At 41.1% G+C, this 17,930-nt stretch overlaps 1 protein-coding gene across 4 annotated transcripts in view; it reads right to left on the reverse strand.

Moving 5' to 3' along the window:
• The window catches only part of CEP162 (centrosomal protein 162), an 857,607-nt gene that overhangs the window by 718,366 nt on the left and 121,311 nt on the right, over positions 1-17,930 (reverse strand). For all 4 annotated transcript variants that reach the window (XM_085611039.1, XM_085611040.1, XM_085611038.1 and 1 more), the window contains exon 4: positions 15,451-15,603. In XM_085611039.1, the coding sequence (XP_085467165.1) occupies positions 15,451-15,603 (153 nt within the window). The remainder of the gene's footprint in view (positions 1-15,450; positions 15,604-17,930) is intronic.

Raw genomic sequence — 17,930 nt, forward strand, 5'->3', positions numbered from 1 at the left:
AACTGGATACGGCTTATGCTCATCGGCACAACTTGACTTGTTCATTGTCAGATGTGGAGAAGAAATTTGTAGACCAGGTAGACGATAGATATAGAAAACTAACACAGACACGAGATACAGGAGATAGTCCAGTAGATTGGACTGATGAGGAAAGATTACACAGATCTAAGGGGAGTTATGGTCCCATAGCATTGGACAAGGAGCAGAGAGGGGAGTTGTGTGTGAGACGTTATCAAACATACTATGAAAAAGTTTCAGTAGGACAAAGTGCGTGTGATCATGTCTTCACTATGGAAGATTCAGCTAAGAACTTTTTACAAGGCTCGGTACAAGTGATGCCAATTGTTTATTATGTGTGTGGAAGGAATGCTTATGTTAGGTTGCCTGCGAATTGGTATGGTACCTGCTATTTGGGAATTATTTTTCCGAAAATCTACCATGCAGAAGATTTGGAGCTTTTGGAAACTGGACAGCATTCTAGAGTAAAAAGAGCTGCGAGTGCGCGGGATGGTGATTAGAGATATCTTTGGAGCAATGATACAGAGTTTGGGTGTGGTTTTGAATGATGTGAAGATCAGGAGATTGGCGACTGTGGTTGATGAGTTGTCAAAGAATACAGCGAAGTCTTTGATACTGGTGGATGGAGAGATGTTGTCGATAAGGACGATAGTTTTGCAGAATCGCCTTGCGTTAGACGTATTATTGGCAAAAGAGGGCGGAGTCTGTAAATTATTGAAAGTTCAGGAATGTTGTACATATATTCCAGACAATAGCAAGGATCTGGAGAGATATATAGACAACATTACCACGATCTATCAAGAGATAGAGGATTTGACCGAAGAAGGTGTGTGGGAAAAAATTGGTAAAGGATTTGGTCATGTGGGAAGTTGGTTTGCGAATTTGGGAAGAGGATTCCTTGGCTTTGTGCTAAAACTCCTCATCATTGTTGTGGTTTGTTTGTGGGGATTTATCACAGCTTATAAGTGGTACAGAGGAAACAGAGTTGAAAGAGCTCTCAGAGCGAGTGAAATGCGAATGGCCAGACTGCAGGACAGTCAATATCAGAACATTAAGAATATGGAGAGATTCCGACAGGGCAGGATGGCAACAAGTACTGTTTAGGTCGGTTCTTTCTCCAAGGGAATTGTGAGATGGTGTGATGACATTTGTCATCAAAGGGGGGAACTGATAGAGCGCTGCGTTATTACTGAAGTTGTAGGGGTGCATCATAATCACCGTTAGTCCGCACTCACCTATTAATCGAAGTAGTATTTTGGTGTGACATAAAAATGTATCACTAGAATCTGTTTAACATAAGTGTGATTAGAAATGTAACCATGCTTTTCATGAAGAGTAATGTCGTAATTCACTGCAAATGTATTTTAGTCAACGCATGATGGTTGGTTTTCATGTAATGCAATGTATTTGGTTAAACTTGCACCATATTAAAGTTTGCACGTGTAGTTTGCTTATTCACGTATAAAGAGTAATGAAATTAATGCTTAAAGTGTGATTTTAAGAGTGTGTTTAAACAGTATAAAGGTCTGATCGCATATACGTTTAAAGAGAAAGGCCTGTTCATTTCTTATGTTAGCTACATGCTGTAGGTCGAAAATGATTTCCCTTGGTAAAGGCTTTTGGGTTTCAGGATGATGGAAAATCTTAGAGAAGTGAAAAGGTTTCGTTCTCATGTTTCTGTTGCAGGTGCAAGGACATTTAACTCGTTAGAGAGACTAGGTCTTTGTTTTAGGAGTTAGGATGGTACGAGAAGCCAATATGGGAGTACACTGGAATTTAAGGATGATACTTTCAGCAGAGATGGTGCCTGGGACCCAAGGTCAAGCTAATCGTCGTTGGATGGAGTACAAGTTTCACTGGAAGAAGACCTGGCTGAAGAGGTGTGCCGAAGGGAGTGTTCAATGTTTTGGGGATTTTGTATTAGGGACAGTGCCCTGTGGGTTGAGTAGTTGAGGTTTAGATGGGAAGCTAGAAGGAGCATCTTAGAGCGAGCTCTGACTAAGTGAGTGCACTTCTAAGGAAGCCATTCCCTTCTAACACCTTTTACTCTCTTGCCTGGGAGGGAAAATGCTAAGTAGGGATGCCACCTTAGAGATAAGAGTAGGGATAGACTAACAGTTTTCCTTTTAGGCTAATGACTTCTAATGTAGAGACTGGCCTAATCATCGCATTTCTGATGTTATTGGAATTGATTCTTCTTCTTATTTTGAGTCGAATGAGACTCCTGCGTAGATGGTCTTTTGAATTAGTGCCCATTTATTTTCTTCACCTTGTATTGAGGTGTTTGTATGTGCAGTTATTCTTGGTTGTAATAAAATCCAAAAAAAATTGATTCGGAGTCAGTGGTCCTTTGGAACCGAGATTTGAACCTGTTGATTATGTACTAAAAATTGGATTTTCTCCCCTCTACACTATTTAGCAGATAAAAAGATCCTGGCGACCTGAGAGGATTCTTGGTGATGGTAAGGTAGACAAGAATCCGATTGCATCAGAGGCCAGTCACAGCTGTAAGGTAATTAGCCTGCAACAAACTTGTGAACACAAAAGGGGCTCCCTGCTGCCTTGTTTTATTCACCAGGAACGGAGGATTTTATATGGGACTTTCAACAAGATATCTGAATGGGGTTTTGAAAAAGGGTTCTGGATGAGGTAATAAAGATGACTGAATAGTGCTTTGTAGAAGTGGACCTAGGTAGGTCTTAACAGTTGGGGTCTGGGTGGTAAACAGCAGAGGATGTGAATTACATTACAGAGGGTCTGGATGTGGCTTTGTAGAGTGTTCTAGGTGAGAGCTGCACACTTTGGATTTGGGTGGACATTTACACTGTTAAGTACTGGACTTTGTACAGAAGGGTGAGGATAGCATATTGCACAGCAATTCTGGATGCCTTTTTGATGAGGGGTCCTCATTGGGGCTTGTCCCCCAGTCTATTTCCCAATTCTGATGATTTTGTAAACCTCCTAACCGTCATCTTGATCGACCTCCTTAAAAAGTATGGTGGGGCCGCCTCCTAAATATTTTGATCGGGGGGCTTGCCATAACTAAGTTTGAAGACCGTTGATTTAATATATGGACAGTAGTTATATACTAGGCGTGTAAAAAGTCAGCTGCCTATAGAATTTGACGAAATAATCTGATCATGTGAAAAAATGATTTCCAAGAGTGTAAGATAACACACTACTGCAGACCAGTTGTTGAATTTTGGCGTATACATAAAAACAGACAAGAAGTTTAAAAATAAAGGCAAAACGTTCCTTGGACATATATATTGGACTCAGGCCAGAGTTATTCTTTTCCACATTAAGCCCAGACACCCCCTTCCTCAATTCTTACCCATAACAGAATGGTGTCCCAAGTCCAACTAACCTTTGCAGTGCCACTAAATCATGAGAAGATTTACCTAGAAAAGAGGTTCTAGCCTGCCTTTCTTTAACAAATGCTGTGAGGTTCTCCTTGCTAAAAACGGTACACCTTAGTGGCTATTTTAAACTGTACTGCAGCTGATTACCTTCTCCACCCAAGCTACTAAAGAGAGTCTTGGTGCCTGCAGCATACAGCAGTATATGCTACCATGCCTTTCCCCTCCTCTTTTGTATCCAATACAGACAGAGTGGGCTTTATGCCTGTCCCTTACTTCCAATTCAATGGCTTTCCTCCTTTGTCTTGAATTTGCCCTGTCCGATGAGCATTCTGGTCCCACTGGGTTTTGATTGGTTTAAGTTCACAACGTATGTCAGGACCTTACAATGCAGTGCATGAGGGAATTAGCCCCCTTCAACCTCCTCATCTACTGAAAGCCTGCACTCTATCAATGGATGGCCACCTTTCAATGGTTTTTAAACCATTCCAAGAAGTTCAGCTGGGCCTGGAAGGGCTGTCTCCGAGTTATGTTTCTTAAAGCAAAAGAAAAATTATCCTACAATGGCCACTATGCATGCATGCGCTTACAGGATGGACGTACTGAAAAGATTTTTCTTAAAGGATAAGAAAAAAAAACATTCAAAAATGCCACCGGACAAGAATGCACTCTCACAACGGCCATCACGAAATTACTTTTCTTTTGCTTCAAGAAAAATCAATCCAGCATGGCCTGCATTCGCACACAGTGGCATATAATAAAAAGACAAGCATTGTTAAAGCCAGCAGGTGTGACAGGCGAGACATATTGACTATGCCCATGTTTGTTTGCAATCAATGGATAGTCACAGCCAGAAGCCAGCAATAGAGCTCCATAACTCTGACTTCTCTATTCTTGGTCATTCCCACGATTGCCAATGTGAATTCTGAAAGTAATCATCCAGCAAAAACAGGCAATAGTGGTGGGTGGGGTACACCAGTGGGTTACTGGCAATGCTGACCAAAAACATTCTGAGGCTTCAGCTGCAGCCCAAAAGAAAAAGACAGCCAGCCTTGTCTGCTCATCAGCTCCGAGGAAGGCTCTGCGGTGGATCCCCTGGCTGTGACATTCATCAGTATATCCAGGAAAAGAAATCTGCTAGCTTTGACTCACCTCAGTATATCCAGAAGAAAAAAAAAATGTGAAAGTAGGTGTGCACAAATGCTTGGCTGATTTGACAGAATAGTTAGGGACTGGCATCATACATTTACGTTTACATTTAACTTTCACAAATTGTGAGGGTCCGGTAATTACTCAAATCAAATGTAATACCCAGACCAAAATGAAAAACCTGAGGCCCTGGACAAAGACACCATGGGGGTCGACTCCATTAAAACAATTTACAAAGACACCATAACATACATCGCAGAGGAATTCACACTACTCATCCCAAATAAAAATAAAGAGAACTAATCTGAACCTGGTTGTCCGCAGAACTAAATATAGTTTGGAGAGATCTTTGAGCATCTGAAAGAAAATGGTGCCAGACAATGACAAGACCAATATAATCACACTGCAAGTATCCAAGACACACCACAAGGCTGACTTTAACTATGCCAAAGATTTACAACTAAAGGTCCATATGTATACTGCCAGAAACAGTCGCAAGAAAGTGCTGCTTCAAAATCCAGTCTCCTCTGCTTAGGTCCACAGAAACGTACAGCTTTCTGAAGCTTTTCAATTAAAATCCAGAAGATCAAGATATATAGCTTTACTGCCCCTCAAAATATTGCAAAAGTCCATGAGAGTAATCCAGTAATTAGATGACAAACTTTCACCCACAGACATTTGAAGATTTCTACGCAGCATTCAGCTCTTTGAAACCCACATCTATGTGCTGGAGTTTGGTCACTCCATGTTGCAAACTTATGGAGCCTTTTTTCACTTACAGGTGAACGGCTGTTAGGAATGGAGGTCTCTAGTTGGCAATGGTTTGCACCTTTGTCAAAATAGGGACCCTTCCTTTTAGTCAGGGTAAGGGAGGTACACTTCCAAAATAATCACTACTCACCCACTTGGTAGCTTGGCACAGGACGACATGCTTATTTCAGAGGCAGTGTGTAAAGCATTTGTGCATGCATACAGTAACACAGTGAGAACACTACAAATGGACACCACACTAGTTTAGAAAATAAGCAGAACTAACTAAACCAACAAGACCAAATATGGCAAAGAATCCAACATACAATACTGTAAAAATAGTTAATTTGCAAGATATCCAATAAATTGCAGAAATAGCTGAAAAATACAGTTCTTCCGAGTCTGTAGCTCTGTCCGGGACTACCTTGATGCTGAAAACAAGAGTTTAACAGTTCCAGCCGACCGCGTTGGTAGAAGCCAGCTACAGCATTAACAGACTCGTGAACAGTACCTTTCTCGTTACGACCAACACGCTGGTGCAAGTCGGTCGGGGCAACAGTCGCGGTTGCGTTGCAAAAATGGAAACGGTGCAGGGTGCAGTGCCTTCACGATGCGGTGTAGGCAGCGGCTCGGTGACGATTGTCCAGACGGCGTCGGTGAGACCAAGGCTTAAGGTGCAGGGTTAGGCAGTGCTCGATGCAGTGCTGGAAGGTTGCGGTGCAGGTGACGGAGCCGGTTGATGTTTGGGTCGGGCAGCGACTGTGTCGGTGAAGTCCAGGCAGGGTGTAACGAGGCAGTGCGGAGTGCAGTGCCCACAGGACTCAGTGCAAGCAACGGCTCGGTGACGATCGTCCAGACAGCGTCGGTGAAACCAAGGAGGCAGTGCGAAGTGCGGCAGGGCCTTCTGCGGGGCCTTTCAGGGTACAGAATCCTGCAACGGACTCGGTGACATAGTCGGTTGCCCTTTTCTTCTGCAGCAACTGAAACCAGCTGTCCCAGAGACAGTGCCCAGAAGGATGGTGAGGTCTTTGCTGTTCCTGAGACCTCTTGAATAGGGAGCAAGCTCCACTTCTAAGCCCTTAGAGATACTTTCTCAAGCAGGATACACATACAGTTCCTCTCCTTGGCAGAAACAGCTACTGCAGGCCAACCCCAGGCAGCACACAGCAAAGGGGCTCCTCCAGTTTCTTCCAGTTCTTCTCCTTGGCAGAGGTTCCTTTTGAAGTCCAAAAGTGATCTAAAGTTCAGGGGTCTGGGTCCCAACTTTTATAGTACACAATCCTTTGTTCTCTGGTGGCAGAGAAGCTCTTTGTCCAGCCAAAACCAGTTCTGTCGTCTCTGGTGCACCTTCCTGGCAGGAGGTGGAGACAACATTGTCCAAAGCAGACCAGGCCCATTGAGGTGTGAAAGAAATCTCCTCCCCCCTACTCTGGATGCAGCCCAGCCCTGACTCACCCTGGAAAGGGTACCTCAACCCCCCAAGTGGTTGTCTGTACAGAATGCACATCCCCAGTCGCTGTCACTCCAAAGCCAGACAGTCAATACACAAACCTAGCAGAGGCACACGGGATGGCTAAGCAAGAAAATACATACTTTCTAAAAATGGTATTTTCAAACACAGAATGTAAAAATCATCCTTACTAAAAGATGCATCTTTATATTCTGAGTTCAGGCACACTAAACGTTATCTTCCCATATGAACCCAATGGGAAGTCATATTCATAAGATGTTATAAATAAACTCCCATTCTATCCCACGGGACAGATAGTCTTTCAATATTGAAAAACTAAATTGGCAGTATTTCACTATCAGCACATGCCACACACACCAGGGCATGTCCTACCTTTCACATACACTGCACCCTGCCCAGAGGGGTACCGTGGGCCTACCTTAGGGGTCACTCACATGTAAGAAAAGGGAAGGTTAGGATCTGGCAAGTAGGTGCACTTGCCAGGTCGATATGGCAGTACTAGACTGCACACAGACACTGCAGTGGCCGGTCTGAGTTACCTTTAAGAGGCTGCTTGTGTGGGTGGCACAATCAGTACAGTGAACAGCAGTGGCTAAGTGCCCAAAGCATCTGGACCAGCAAAAACAAAGTCCAACACACAGCAAAATCACAGGAGGCAAAGGCAAAAATACAGGGGGAACCCTCGCCAATTATGCCAGATCTAACAACGGCTGACACACTAGTTTACTGGAAAAGCAGTACTAACTGCTGCCGCACAGATTGACACGATCAAGGCTGATCGACTTGTCCAAATAGTGCCACTAGACGCAGCTATGTTGACCCCTTCCCCCCCAACATGCTGCAACGGCACCTTTACGGGGCCCAGTGACCAGAGGGACCTCTTTCCTTGTATTTCTCATGTTCCAATAGTTAGACTTCAGTTTAGTTCAGTTCAGTTCAGAAAGCTTTTATTCGGTTTGCATAACACAACCATATAAGCTAAACAATGATATCTACATTTGTAAAATCCTCCTCATGTATTACAAAACACAATATTGTCAATATTCCTCCGTCTAAATAATAACTATAATATATATTCATAATAAAACATCAGAGTGCATTGTGCTATAAAGTGCCAGAATCCAAATATACAAAGATCCATTTGTATAATTATTACAGTACATAAAATTGTGCAAATTCGCTATAAAGTGACATATGCTAATATGCAAAACTGCAATATCTGACTAACAATTACAGTACATAAAGCTGTGCAAATTCGCAATGAGAAGAGATCTACTAATGTGCAAATTTGCAATATCTATCCAACTATTACAGTACGTAAAGCTATGTAAGTTCGCTATAAGGTGCCATATGTTTATGTGCAAATTTGCAATAAAAACAGGATTTTCAAAGTACTATCGACTTTCTGGCAGCTCTGCATTTCATTATAAAATTAGCCACATACGAACAGATATCTGGGCTCTCCAATTTACATAGTAATCTCATAGCATTTACAGTTAGGCGGGTATTATATTTTAAAAAAATCGGTTTTAAATAACATTTCCTAAGTGATGCATAAAATTTACAAAAAAGTAGAAAATGGCAGCAGGTTTGATTAGAAATATTATCACATGGGCACTTTATTTTAGATCGTTTACCCATATCCGGAAAGGCTACGAGATGATGAACAATTCCCAGCCTAAGACGAGATAATACAAATCTGTGCGAAGATCTTGTCACATCTTCCAAATACTGCTGGAACCCACTTTTAAGTTCAAGTTGCCTATAAAACACAAGTGTTCTTTGGGTCCCTATTAGTTTGTTATCTCGTTCCCCCCTCTTAAAGGATAAAAAAGAAACTTTAATCTCTTTTTTTGATAGTGTTATTGGGTATGCGGACTCATCAAGAACATTAAAATCAAATAACAAATTATACCAGTGGTTGATGTAACTTATCCACGGTATACGGGTGCCAAAGTCCAACTTTAAACAGTCCTTAATTATGGACTGTGTGAACTCGGTTTCGCTCTTGGACCAGATAGAACGCCATAGAAGTAGTGGCCGCAAAGCAGCCAAATCCGAGATATAGTTAAGACCAGTTTCCATATGAATTAATTCAGTAGAAGCTGAGACAGGAGCACTTAGCAGCCGTTTAAGAAAACTATTTTCATCTAATTGGAGTTGGTCGGCAGGGTAATGACCCCATATTCCGGCCCCATAAAGGGCTGAGGAAACACATCTTGCATTATATATGTTCACCATGTCCTTTACCCTCCGGTCCCCTAGTTTGGCTGCAAACCTACATATTCCATTAGTCTTCCTAATTATTTTATATCTGATGTTTTCATGTTCATTGGTCCATTTACCACTTCCTGCAAAGGTAATGCCTAAATAACAAAACGAGGTAACAGCATGGATTTTAAAACCATCTAAGAAAAAAGACCTTGATGAGTTCGACTTTTTGCCACATGTCATAGTATAAGTTTTGGATTTATTGATTAGGAGTTTCCTGCCATTAATAAAATCTGTAAAATTATTAATAAGCTGTTGAAGGCCTATTGGGGTACGGGATAATAAAACGGCGTCATCAGCATATAATAATATTGGTACTGCCTTATTTTCTATCATTGGTGCGTCTACTGGGATCTAACTTAAAACCATGGCTATTTGATTAATGAATAAGGAAAATAAAAGAGGGGCCAAAACACACCCCTGCCTGATTCCTCTTCTTACATCAAAAAAGGGAGTTCGTTCACCAGTTGGCCCATATCGTACACTACAGGATAGTTTCTCGTATACTCGTGCAAAAAAGAATACCATCTCTTTCGGGGCCCCGGATTCAAGCAGTACAGTCCACAAAAGAGAGTGGTCCACTAGATCAAAGGCACTGCTTAAATCAGCAAAACATAAAAACAAGTTACCCCCTTTCACTAACGTGTATTTATTAATTAACAAATCCAGGTTCACACATTGTTCAAGAGTACCTATGCCTTTCCTAAATCCATATTGAACAGGAGTTAACATCTTGTGGTCCATGGCCCAGGTTTCCAATCTTTTTGAAAGGACCCTGCTCATAATCTTTATTGAGGAGTCCAATAAAGATATCGGACGGTAATTACAGGCTTCGGAGCGGGAACCCTTTTTAAATAGGGGAATAATTAATGATTGTCCCCAAGATTTGGGGAAATTCCCTACAGCCGCAATATTAAAAACCCTCGTAAGAATTGGGGCCCATAGATCCATTTTGTTCTTATATAGATCAATCGGAACACCGTCCGGACCTGGTGCTTTTCCCCCTTTACTATTTATTAACCCTTCCTGTACTTCTTCCACATCAATTAACATAGGCACTAAAGGCCATGTAAAATCATTGTTGGATGTTGTGGTTGAGGGCACCTTGTCTGGATTAAAAATGTTGGTATAATGTTCAATCCATTCTGTACAATTCACTTGGGACGTTAATTCTGGCGTACATTTATCTCTTAAAAAGGGACTATTTACAGTTTCCCAAAAGAGTTTGCTATTGTTGGTGTTGGCTGCCAGATTTAATTTGTCCCATGCATCCGCTTGGAGTTCTTTTTTGTGGGCCAGTATAACTTGCTTATATACAACTCGCAACTCATGTATGTACAGTTGGTTTCGGGGAATAGTCCTCAGTGCCAGTTTTAGTTTTTGTAGTGCAAGTGTACATTTTGAATCAAACCACCTCTGACCTGTTTTTTTCAAATTCTTAGGACTTTTGGTAAATAAAATCTTTATTAATCTGTTAATATCCGAGAAAGCCTCTAAGTGTCAGGGAGGATATCTTCACTGAGGCAATAGTCAATTTCTTTCCTACAAGTTATAACCACCTCCTTTTGAACTTTGGGTGGATCTACTCCAGTTCATTTAATTCTCATGCCATTAGACCTAACAGGAAGAATATTTAAAATACGATCCTCGGTATTCACCAATTTGTTGCCCCAATCTAGAATGACTATGGAAATACTATTGTGATCACTCACCACCTGTTCAGATATCCATAAGTAAGTATAAAAACTATTATTTGAAATTAGGATATGGTCTATGTTACTAAAAGCATTCCGCCCAGTGAAAGTTGGACATTTAATATGTCCCTTACTAAATGTGCAGTCTAATAAGTCAAGGTCAAATTTTGCCATTATCGTATTTAAAATCGTACCATATCTACAGTGGGGAAAGTGTAATAAATCATCATCATTCTCATTATTGTTACTATTGACTTTCATAAAGCCACAGGAGTTAATTTGAGTTGAAAGGCAAGTCGCCTACCCAAAGGATAATGGCAAGTTTACCAGAAAGTGCCAATACCCTATCTACTTCCCTTTCCAATGCTTCTAATAAATCTCCCCTATCATTGGAAAAGGTAGAGTTATAATAGTTAATTAATTAATAGTTAATTAATATCAAATCCTTACCCTTTGGGAACTCGAATCTCAATACTTGGCTGTGATTGCATATAGATGAATAGCTTATAATTTTACACCCAAGTATTTTGTTTGATATGAGCAACAGCAATCCTCCCTTAGCTCTTCCTGTTATGGACGGTGTCGCACTTAGGCAATATGAAGAGTATCCTTCGACCACGACCGGGACTGTACTCCATGTTTCTTGTAAACAAATAAAATCATTGCTGCAGGAAATAAAGACCTGCCAAAAGGGGGTATCCAATTTTTTACCTAGACCTGCAATATTCCAAGTTATAAATGTGTAGCCCCCTTGTATTATTGTTTACATTATTTGGCTTGTAATAGAGATCGTAGTTGTGGTCACATTTGCTACGATCTCGGCATTCTGTGACCCGACTTCTCGCTCGTTGACATTATTTATAACAACAGAAGCATTATACCCAATGTTATCATTGTCTGGAATCACCTGCTTGGGATTCATATATTTGCTAATTCCTTTTCCTCTGACGACTGGCCTGTAGTCTACCCCGCTATCTATTCCATCGATTAGAGATACATCCTCGGGGCTCTCTTGTCAATCGTTATCCTCCAATGTGCCCAGAGGTTGAAATCTATTATACAACGGGATAGAAAAGCATGTAGCTCGGGGTACTAATGAGTGCATTGTGTTAATAGTTGGATGATAAATCTTTTGGTTTGTAACATAATCACTTGCAGGCAAATATCTATATCTAATTATGGATTTATGTGCCCAACCTGGTGACCTAAAATGTATTATTATGCAGTCACCATCAAAAAATGTTGGTAGTGGGCCTATCCAACCAACCCTTTGGGCAAATATTATCCGATTGGCCTCTATTGTGGGAAAACCACAATATTTAGATAACCAATGTAAGGTTTTATTTTTTAAAGTTTCGTTGGTTTCTGATTGCCCTTCCCGTAATTTGGGTACATTAGAAAGAACAGCAACATATGCCCCGCATTCTGGTGGTAAATTAATGACCGCTGGTATATGAGTAGTATTAAGGTTTTCTATATTACATGGCTTTCTTGCCGGCTCCAAGGTTTCAGTCCTTTGAGTCCCTTTACCGTTTAATGGCATGATACTTTCGGCTTGGGATGATATTTTTGATTCCTCTAGATTTTTTCTATTATCTAAATTACTGGCAGTAATTGGACCTACACTAGGATCGCCCAGTACTAAATTTAATGAATTGTTAATTGCTGAAGTCATGGGGGCATTATTTGTCATCACATTAGTCTGTTCCCTTGGATTAACTAATTGAGCTTGCGGTCTATAGTTATCCAGGTACCCACCAAGTCTAAGGACCTCACTAGTCAAAAAATCTATTTTCTCGTATAATGGTCGGATTATCTCAGTAATTTTCTCGGTAAGGACCTCCATACTAAGAGAACACATAGGTTGCCCGTTATTCGATGCAGCTTTCTGTTTTAGCGACGTCCCTTTTGTAACTATATGCTTTCCTTTAGCTATCTTACTATTTCCCTGGCCTATATTTCTCCTTTTACCCCCTTTAGTTAAATTCTTAGGCTGGGGCAAGGAAAATGAGTTAGATACGGTTGGTGTAATTGAGATCCGGGGGCTATGTAAAATCTCCATGTCAACCATAGCTATATCAGAAGTTATATCCGATGCCCAGTCTGCAATAATCGAACCTTCCTCCCTGGTTGTATGGATCTCTGCAATCACATTAACTTGTTCCCCACACCTTGTACCTGTTCCCATTGAGATCCGTCTCTCAGTACGATCTATTTCCTCCGCCAGGGCACTAACTGCTTTAGTTAAGTATGTATCTATAGTATTAGATGTTTTATCTGTTGTAGGTTTCGCTCGACGTCTCGACATGTTTGAATAATCGGTAAGTATATGCTAAGTAGCAATATGGGCAGGCAACAAGTTTAAACAAATATATATAGGCTTAAATCGCAAATGGCAATTACCTAACACACGAAAACTATTACGTTCTTACTCCAGCCCGGCCTCCTCTGGCCTCGGACGGCCACAGACGGTCCCGCCCTTGTCCCGAGCTTCTACCGGCGCGCGTCCCGCGGGACGAGGTTCCGCCCAGACCTTTATGCGCCTCCTGGCGCCCGTTAGCAGCGTCCTCGTCTGTAGCGGGGCTGCTGGTGGATGGAGTCCTGTTCACACCGTGCAGCGGAGCAAAGCCCGGCCAAATAGAGTCACACAGGGGGGACAGCGGAGCCAAGCCCGGCCAAAATAAAAAAACAATCAGGGGGGCAGCGGAGTCAAGCCCGGCCAAAAATATTAGTTAGACTTATGGCAGGAGGTGGACAAACTGCTCCTCCCTTTCTAAATACCTGGAGGGGCTTAGCATGCACAATACCAGACGTGTGCTCCACTGCAGGATGGATGCATGCAGTGGCAGTGAAGGACGAAAGAGCATGAGAACCTAGTAGGAGGTGGCAGTCTGTAGGCAGGACTGAGTAGCTTCTGATCCACGTACTGCAGTCACCGGAAGTATGAGAGTGCAATGTGGGATCCTCCTGTGGGCTGGTGTCTGAACTGAAACTGATGGTACTGGGACAGTGGCCATCCTGGAGATAGGGCAGATGGTGTGTTGACTACAGCACCTACATACCTGCAACCATATATTACAAATGATATTAGAGTTGGACTCTATCTACTGTTTTTTGCACATGGAGTACTTACAGACCACAGGATATATTTTCAATGTCCTGCTATAGCCTCATATGACGAGTCCTAAATCTGCTTTGCAGACAGCATTATACCGTTGGTCATCAGCACACTCCATATGGACTGCTTGCTCTCACTGGCTGTATGTTTCAGGGCATTGACATTTGCTTGCCTCCCTGAAGCCTCACTGTGAAGGACATTTCCTCATCCCTTTCCTGTAGGTCGAAATTTCATTTGTTCACTGATTCCAACACCATGTGCAGATTTTTAAAAAAAAAGTTACTTCCCTTCGGTAATGCCTTTTTCAGGTAGAGTCTCTATCCAGCCCCTGATTTCTTACCTTACAATATCCCCCAGGCATCAGACTGGATCCAGAAAATCTTAAGCCGTACCTCTGCATGTTGGCAGGTGGCATCAGATGTCTCCACATCATATTCATCATCCACGCCAGATGTGACATGCGTGGTGCCTATATAGGTGCCATCCCAGTGCTCTGACTTCAGTTCATTACTATTTCCACACCAGAAGCTCGGAGCCACGTCAGGTTGTCGACCAGTGTGCAGATCCGTAGTTCCTACAGGGACCTTTTTAGATAGAAAAGTCCAGTTCGCATAACATGGAGGATTGAAAGGCCCTTAAGGAACCTACATCTAGATAGAGTTTCTACTAGATAAGAAGTTACTGAAGGTCATGTGATTAAGACTTCTAGACACAGATTCCTTAACTCAGAATTATAGATACAAAAGCAGTACTTCCCCAGTGGTGGGCCTGGGAACTGACTATGACCAAAAAGACCCAGAGGACCAAATGGGCAAAGTGCTTGTCAAAACAGACCTCACTGTCAAGGCAGTAACTTTTGGTAAACATGTGCAGGAATACCGATGTAGCAGGCAGGAAGATGTCCAGGACAGGAACTCCACGAGCTAATGCAGTAGAAGCAGGAGTGGCTCAGGTGAACTGAACCTGTAAGCCCTCAGAAGGTTGCTTCTTGGCTAATGCATAGCAGATCTTTATGCAGAGTACAATCCAAGTGCAGATGATCCATTTCTGCACTACTTCCCTCTACTTTGTCCCAGTGAACTCTACAAAGAGTTGATCGCCCACCCGGTGTTCTTTGGTGCAATCGATATAGAAGAATAGTGCCCTTTTAGGGTCTGGATGGGGAGTTACTGTTCCTCCATGGAGAGGTGAGGTAGAACGAAGAAAGTTGGCAGTGTGATATTTTGGCTGACGTAGAGAGGTGCCACCACCTTCGCTAGAAAAGAGGCACAGGTTTGAGAACCAGTTAGTCTGGGACGAAGATGTCTTATAAAGGGTGAAGAGAAAGAGCCTGTTGATTGCTGACCCTCCTGGCCAATGTGATGGCCACCAAGAAGACAGTCTAGATTGTTAGAAGTCTTAGAGGTCAGCTATGCATCGGTTCAAAGGGGAAACACATCAAAAAGGTTAAAACCAAATTAGGATTCCATGGGACCGTAACAAAGGTTTGGGAGGCTTTAATAAATTTAAAAAGTGAAAGAAAAATAAATTAAAATCTATTAAATTAATGTTAATTTTCACCAAAGTTCAAACAGGCAAGCAGTGGTAGGGTGTAATAAAAAAATATCATGTTAATCTTACCATCAGGTTCAAGACTGTCTCGACTTATGGAAACTGACCCATGATCGGCCTGTGGTTGCTGTACTTTCTCGGCGTATTCATCCTCATCTACTTCCTCAATAGGCTGCGAAGTCCTGTTGGATTTTAGAAAACTTTGACTTGTCCCAATCATTTCTAAAAATGAAAGAAGAATTAAGAATGGAGTTGGTTGAAGAAAATATTTTAAACACTAGAGAACTGAACTCCATTTTTAAAATTTGCAAGGGTAAATGATGGAGTTACTTATTTGCATGTACATGCTTTTCCAGAATGGCTCAAAATAAGAATATTGTGCTTGTAAATAATTCACCATCCTATATTTGTCCTAATTTGTTTGCCTTCATATTTAAAGACCTCTTTAGTCGAGAATATTAGTACCAAAAAACGATGTACTACTGAGTCTATGAATTCTGTAAGGGGAAAAAAATGGACGGATCAGAATTCCAATGTTCTTTGCGTTCTTTAACATTAAACTTCAGCTGCACAGAAACCTTAATAAGTTTTAAAAATTAATCAATATATCATGGACATAATGATAAGCCAGGAAAAGCAAAGAAGAAGAAAAATTATGGCCAGCAGCATTTATTAAATGTTATTGAGTAGCCCAGAGTCATTCACTTAGAAGGGAAAACTTGTTTTCTTTAAAAACCTTTGACCACATTGGGGAAACCAGCAATGCAAAAAACACATTAAATACATATAGTAACTCGACTACAGTTTGTCTTTTTACTGTGATTTAAAGCATCTAGCAGCGGATGAGCTTTAATTTCTTCTTGCAAATGTGAGTTCTGCAATCATTTTAACCATAGTACAATTTAATAACTGATTCCGGTTCAAGTGTTTGCACTCTATAAACTTCTAATTTCTGGAATACTATGATGGTCTTGAAAAAGTGTTAATGGGCTCTCTCGTGCCTAATGCTTACAAGTGCAGATAGTTAAAGAAAAGAAGTCAGTGAAAATGGCTGTCATCCAAATGCAGAGATCAAAGTGGTTGACATGCGTCTGGGTAACATATGCCTCTTATGCATCAAAGGTGCTACAGGCTCTAAATTGTCTCATTTAGATTAGTTCGCCAATGAAGTCAACAGATGCTGCAAGAGTGCTGAACCTGAAAATCCTGCCCTTAGAAGTCAGACATGGAGTACCTGGACTTGTACTTAAAACAACATAATTTCTAATTTGTGGAACATGCCAAAATAGGAATGGAATACTCTGATTCCACATTAGGAGGGAATCTCAATTGTGACCAGATAGGAAGAAACATTAATATCTAGGCCTTTCGACAACCCTCATAAAATCTGAGGGAAATGCCAAGCTTAGTACACCTCCCTCAGCTAAGAGTGGACAGACCTTACACAGAATATCTAACTTGAAAGCTTCTCCGGGTACACAATTATTTACTAAATAATACAACAAGAGGGAGTCCATCTGTAATAATCAATGTAATAATGCGAAACGTATAATATTTTCAAAGGGTATGTCTACCACTCAAAAAAGAGGCAAGTTAGAACTAAAAGAAATACCAAAATGAATAAACCAGTGTCAGAAAATATTTAAGACTAGCATTGAACATATGCTGTAAAAAAATTAAAAAATAAAGGGACTTTCAAATTACTAAGAAAAGAGATCACAGCTACATTCAAATAGACTGTAAAACACAGGATGGTGAAATGCTCAAAAGCAACATTTTGCAAGAAAGTATTTCTGAAACTATGAGTTGGGGTGTCAAGATGCTGTTTTTTGTACAATCAGCCTTTTGAGATGGTGGGAAAAAAATTATGTAATATGGCCAACCTGAGATTACATTTTCATAGATTTACAATACGAAAGTACTTGAACTGAAAGTCGGCTTTATGTTGGGAACCCTAAATGAAAAGATGAAAAGAAAAGGGCCAGATGTACTAACATTAGGAATACCAATTTATTAATATATGAAACTCTTGAGTTTCATTAGCGATTCCTAGAGGGTAGCAAATAAACCTCCCTCATACAGATTAATGAGGTATGACGCAATTTGCGACCTATTAGAAATAGCAGTCATCACATGGATGGTGGCCTGCTGAGTTTCGCAGACCACCATGTCAGTGACTGCTTTTTAATGAAGCACTTTTTTAAATTCCCAATGTTTTCCTTAAAAGAAAACGGGATTTGTTTAAAAACAAAAAAGTGAAGTTTGGAGTTTCATTTTTTAAGACTAGGCAGTGGTCCATGCCACTGCCTGCTCTTAAAAAAATGTATTTACATTCTCAAAGGGGAGGGTGTCCCATGCAAACATGTTAGCACCAGTTTTAATCTGGTTGTAAATTATTACTGTTTTACGACCGGAATTAGGTCGCAAAACAGTAATACATACCATACTGATTCTGTATTTGAAAGGGACGCCTTAAATGCGCCTCATCCAAATACCAAATCACAAATGCAAAATGCGATTCGTTAACAAATTACCGAATCACATTTTGC

The sequence above is a fragment of the Triturus cristatus genome, chromosome 6, assembly GCF_964204655.1.
Source record: "Triturus cristatus chromosome 6, aTriCri1.1, whole genome shotgun sequence".
NCBI lineage: Eukaryota > Metazoa > Chordata > Amphibia > Caudata > Salamandridae > Triturus > Triturus cristatus.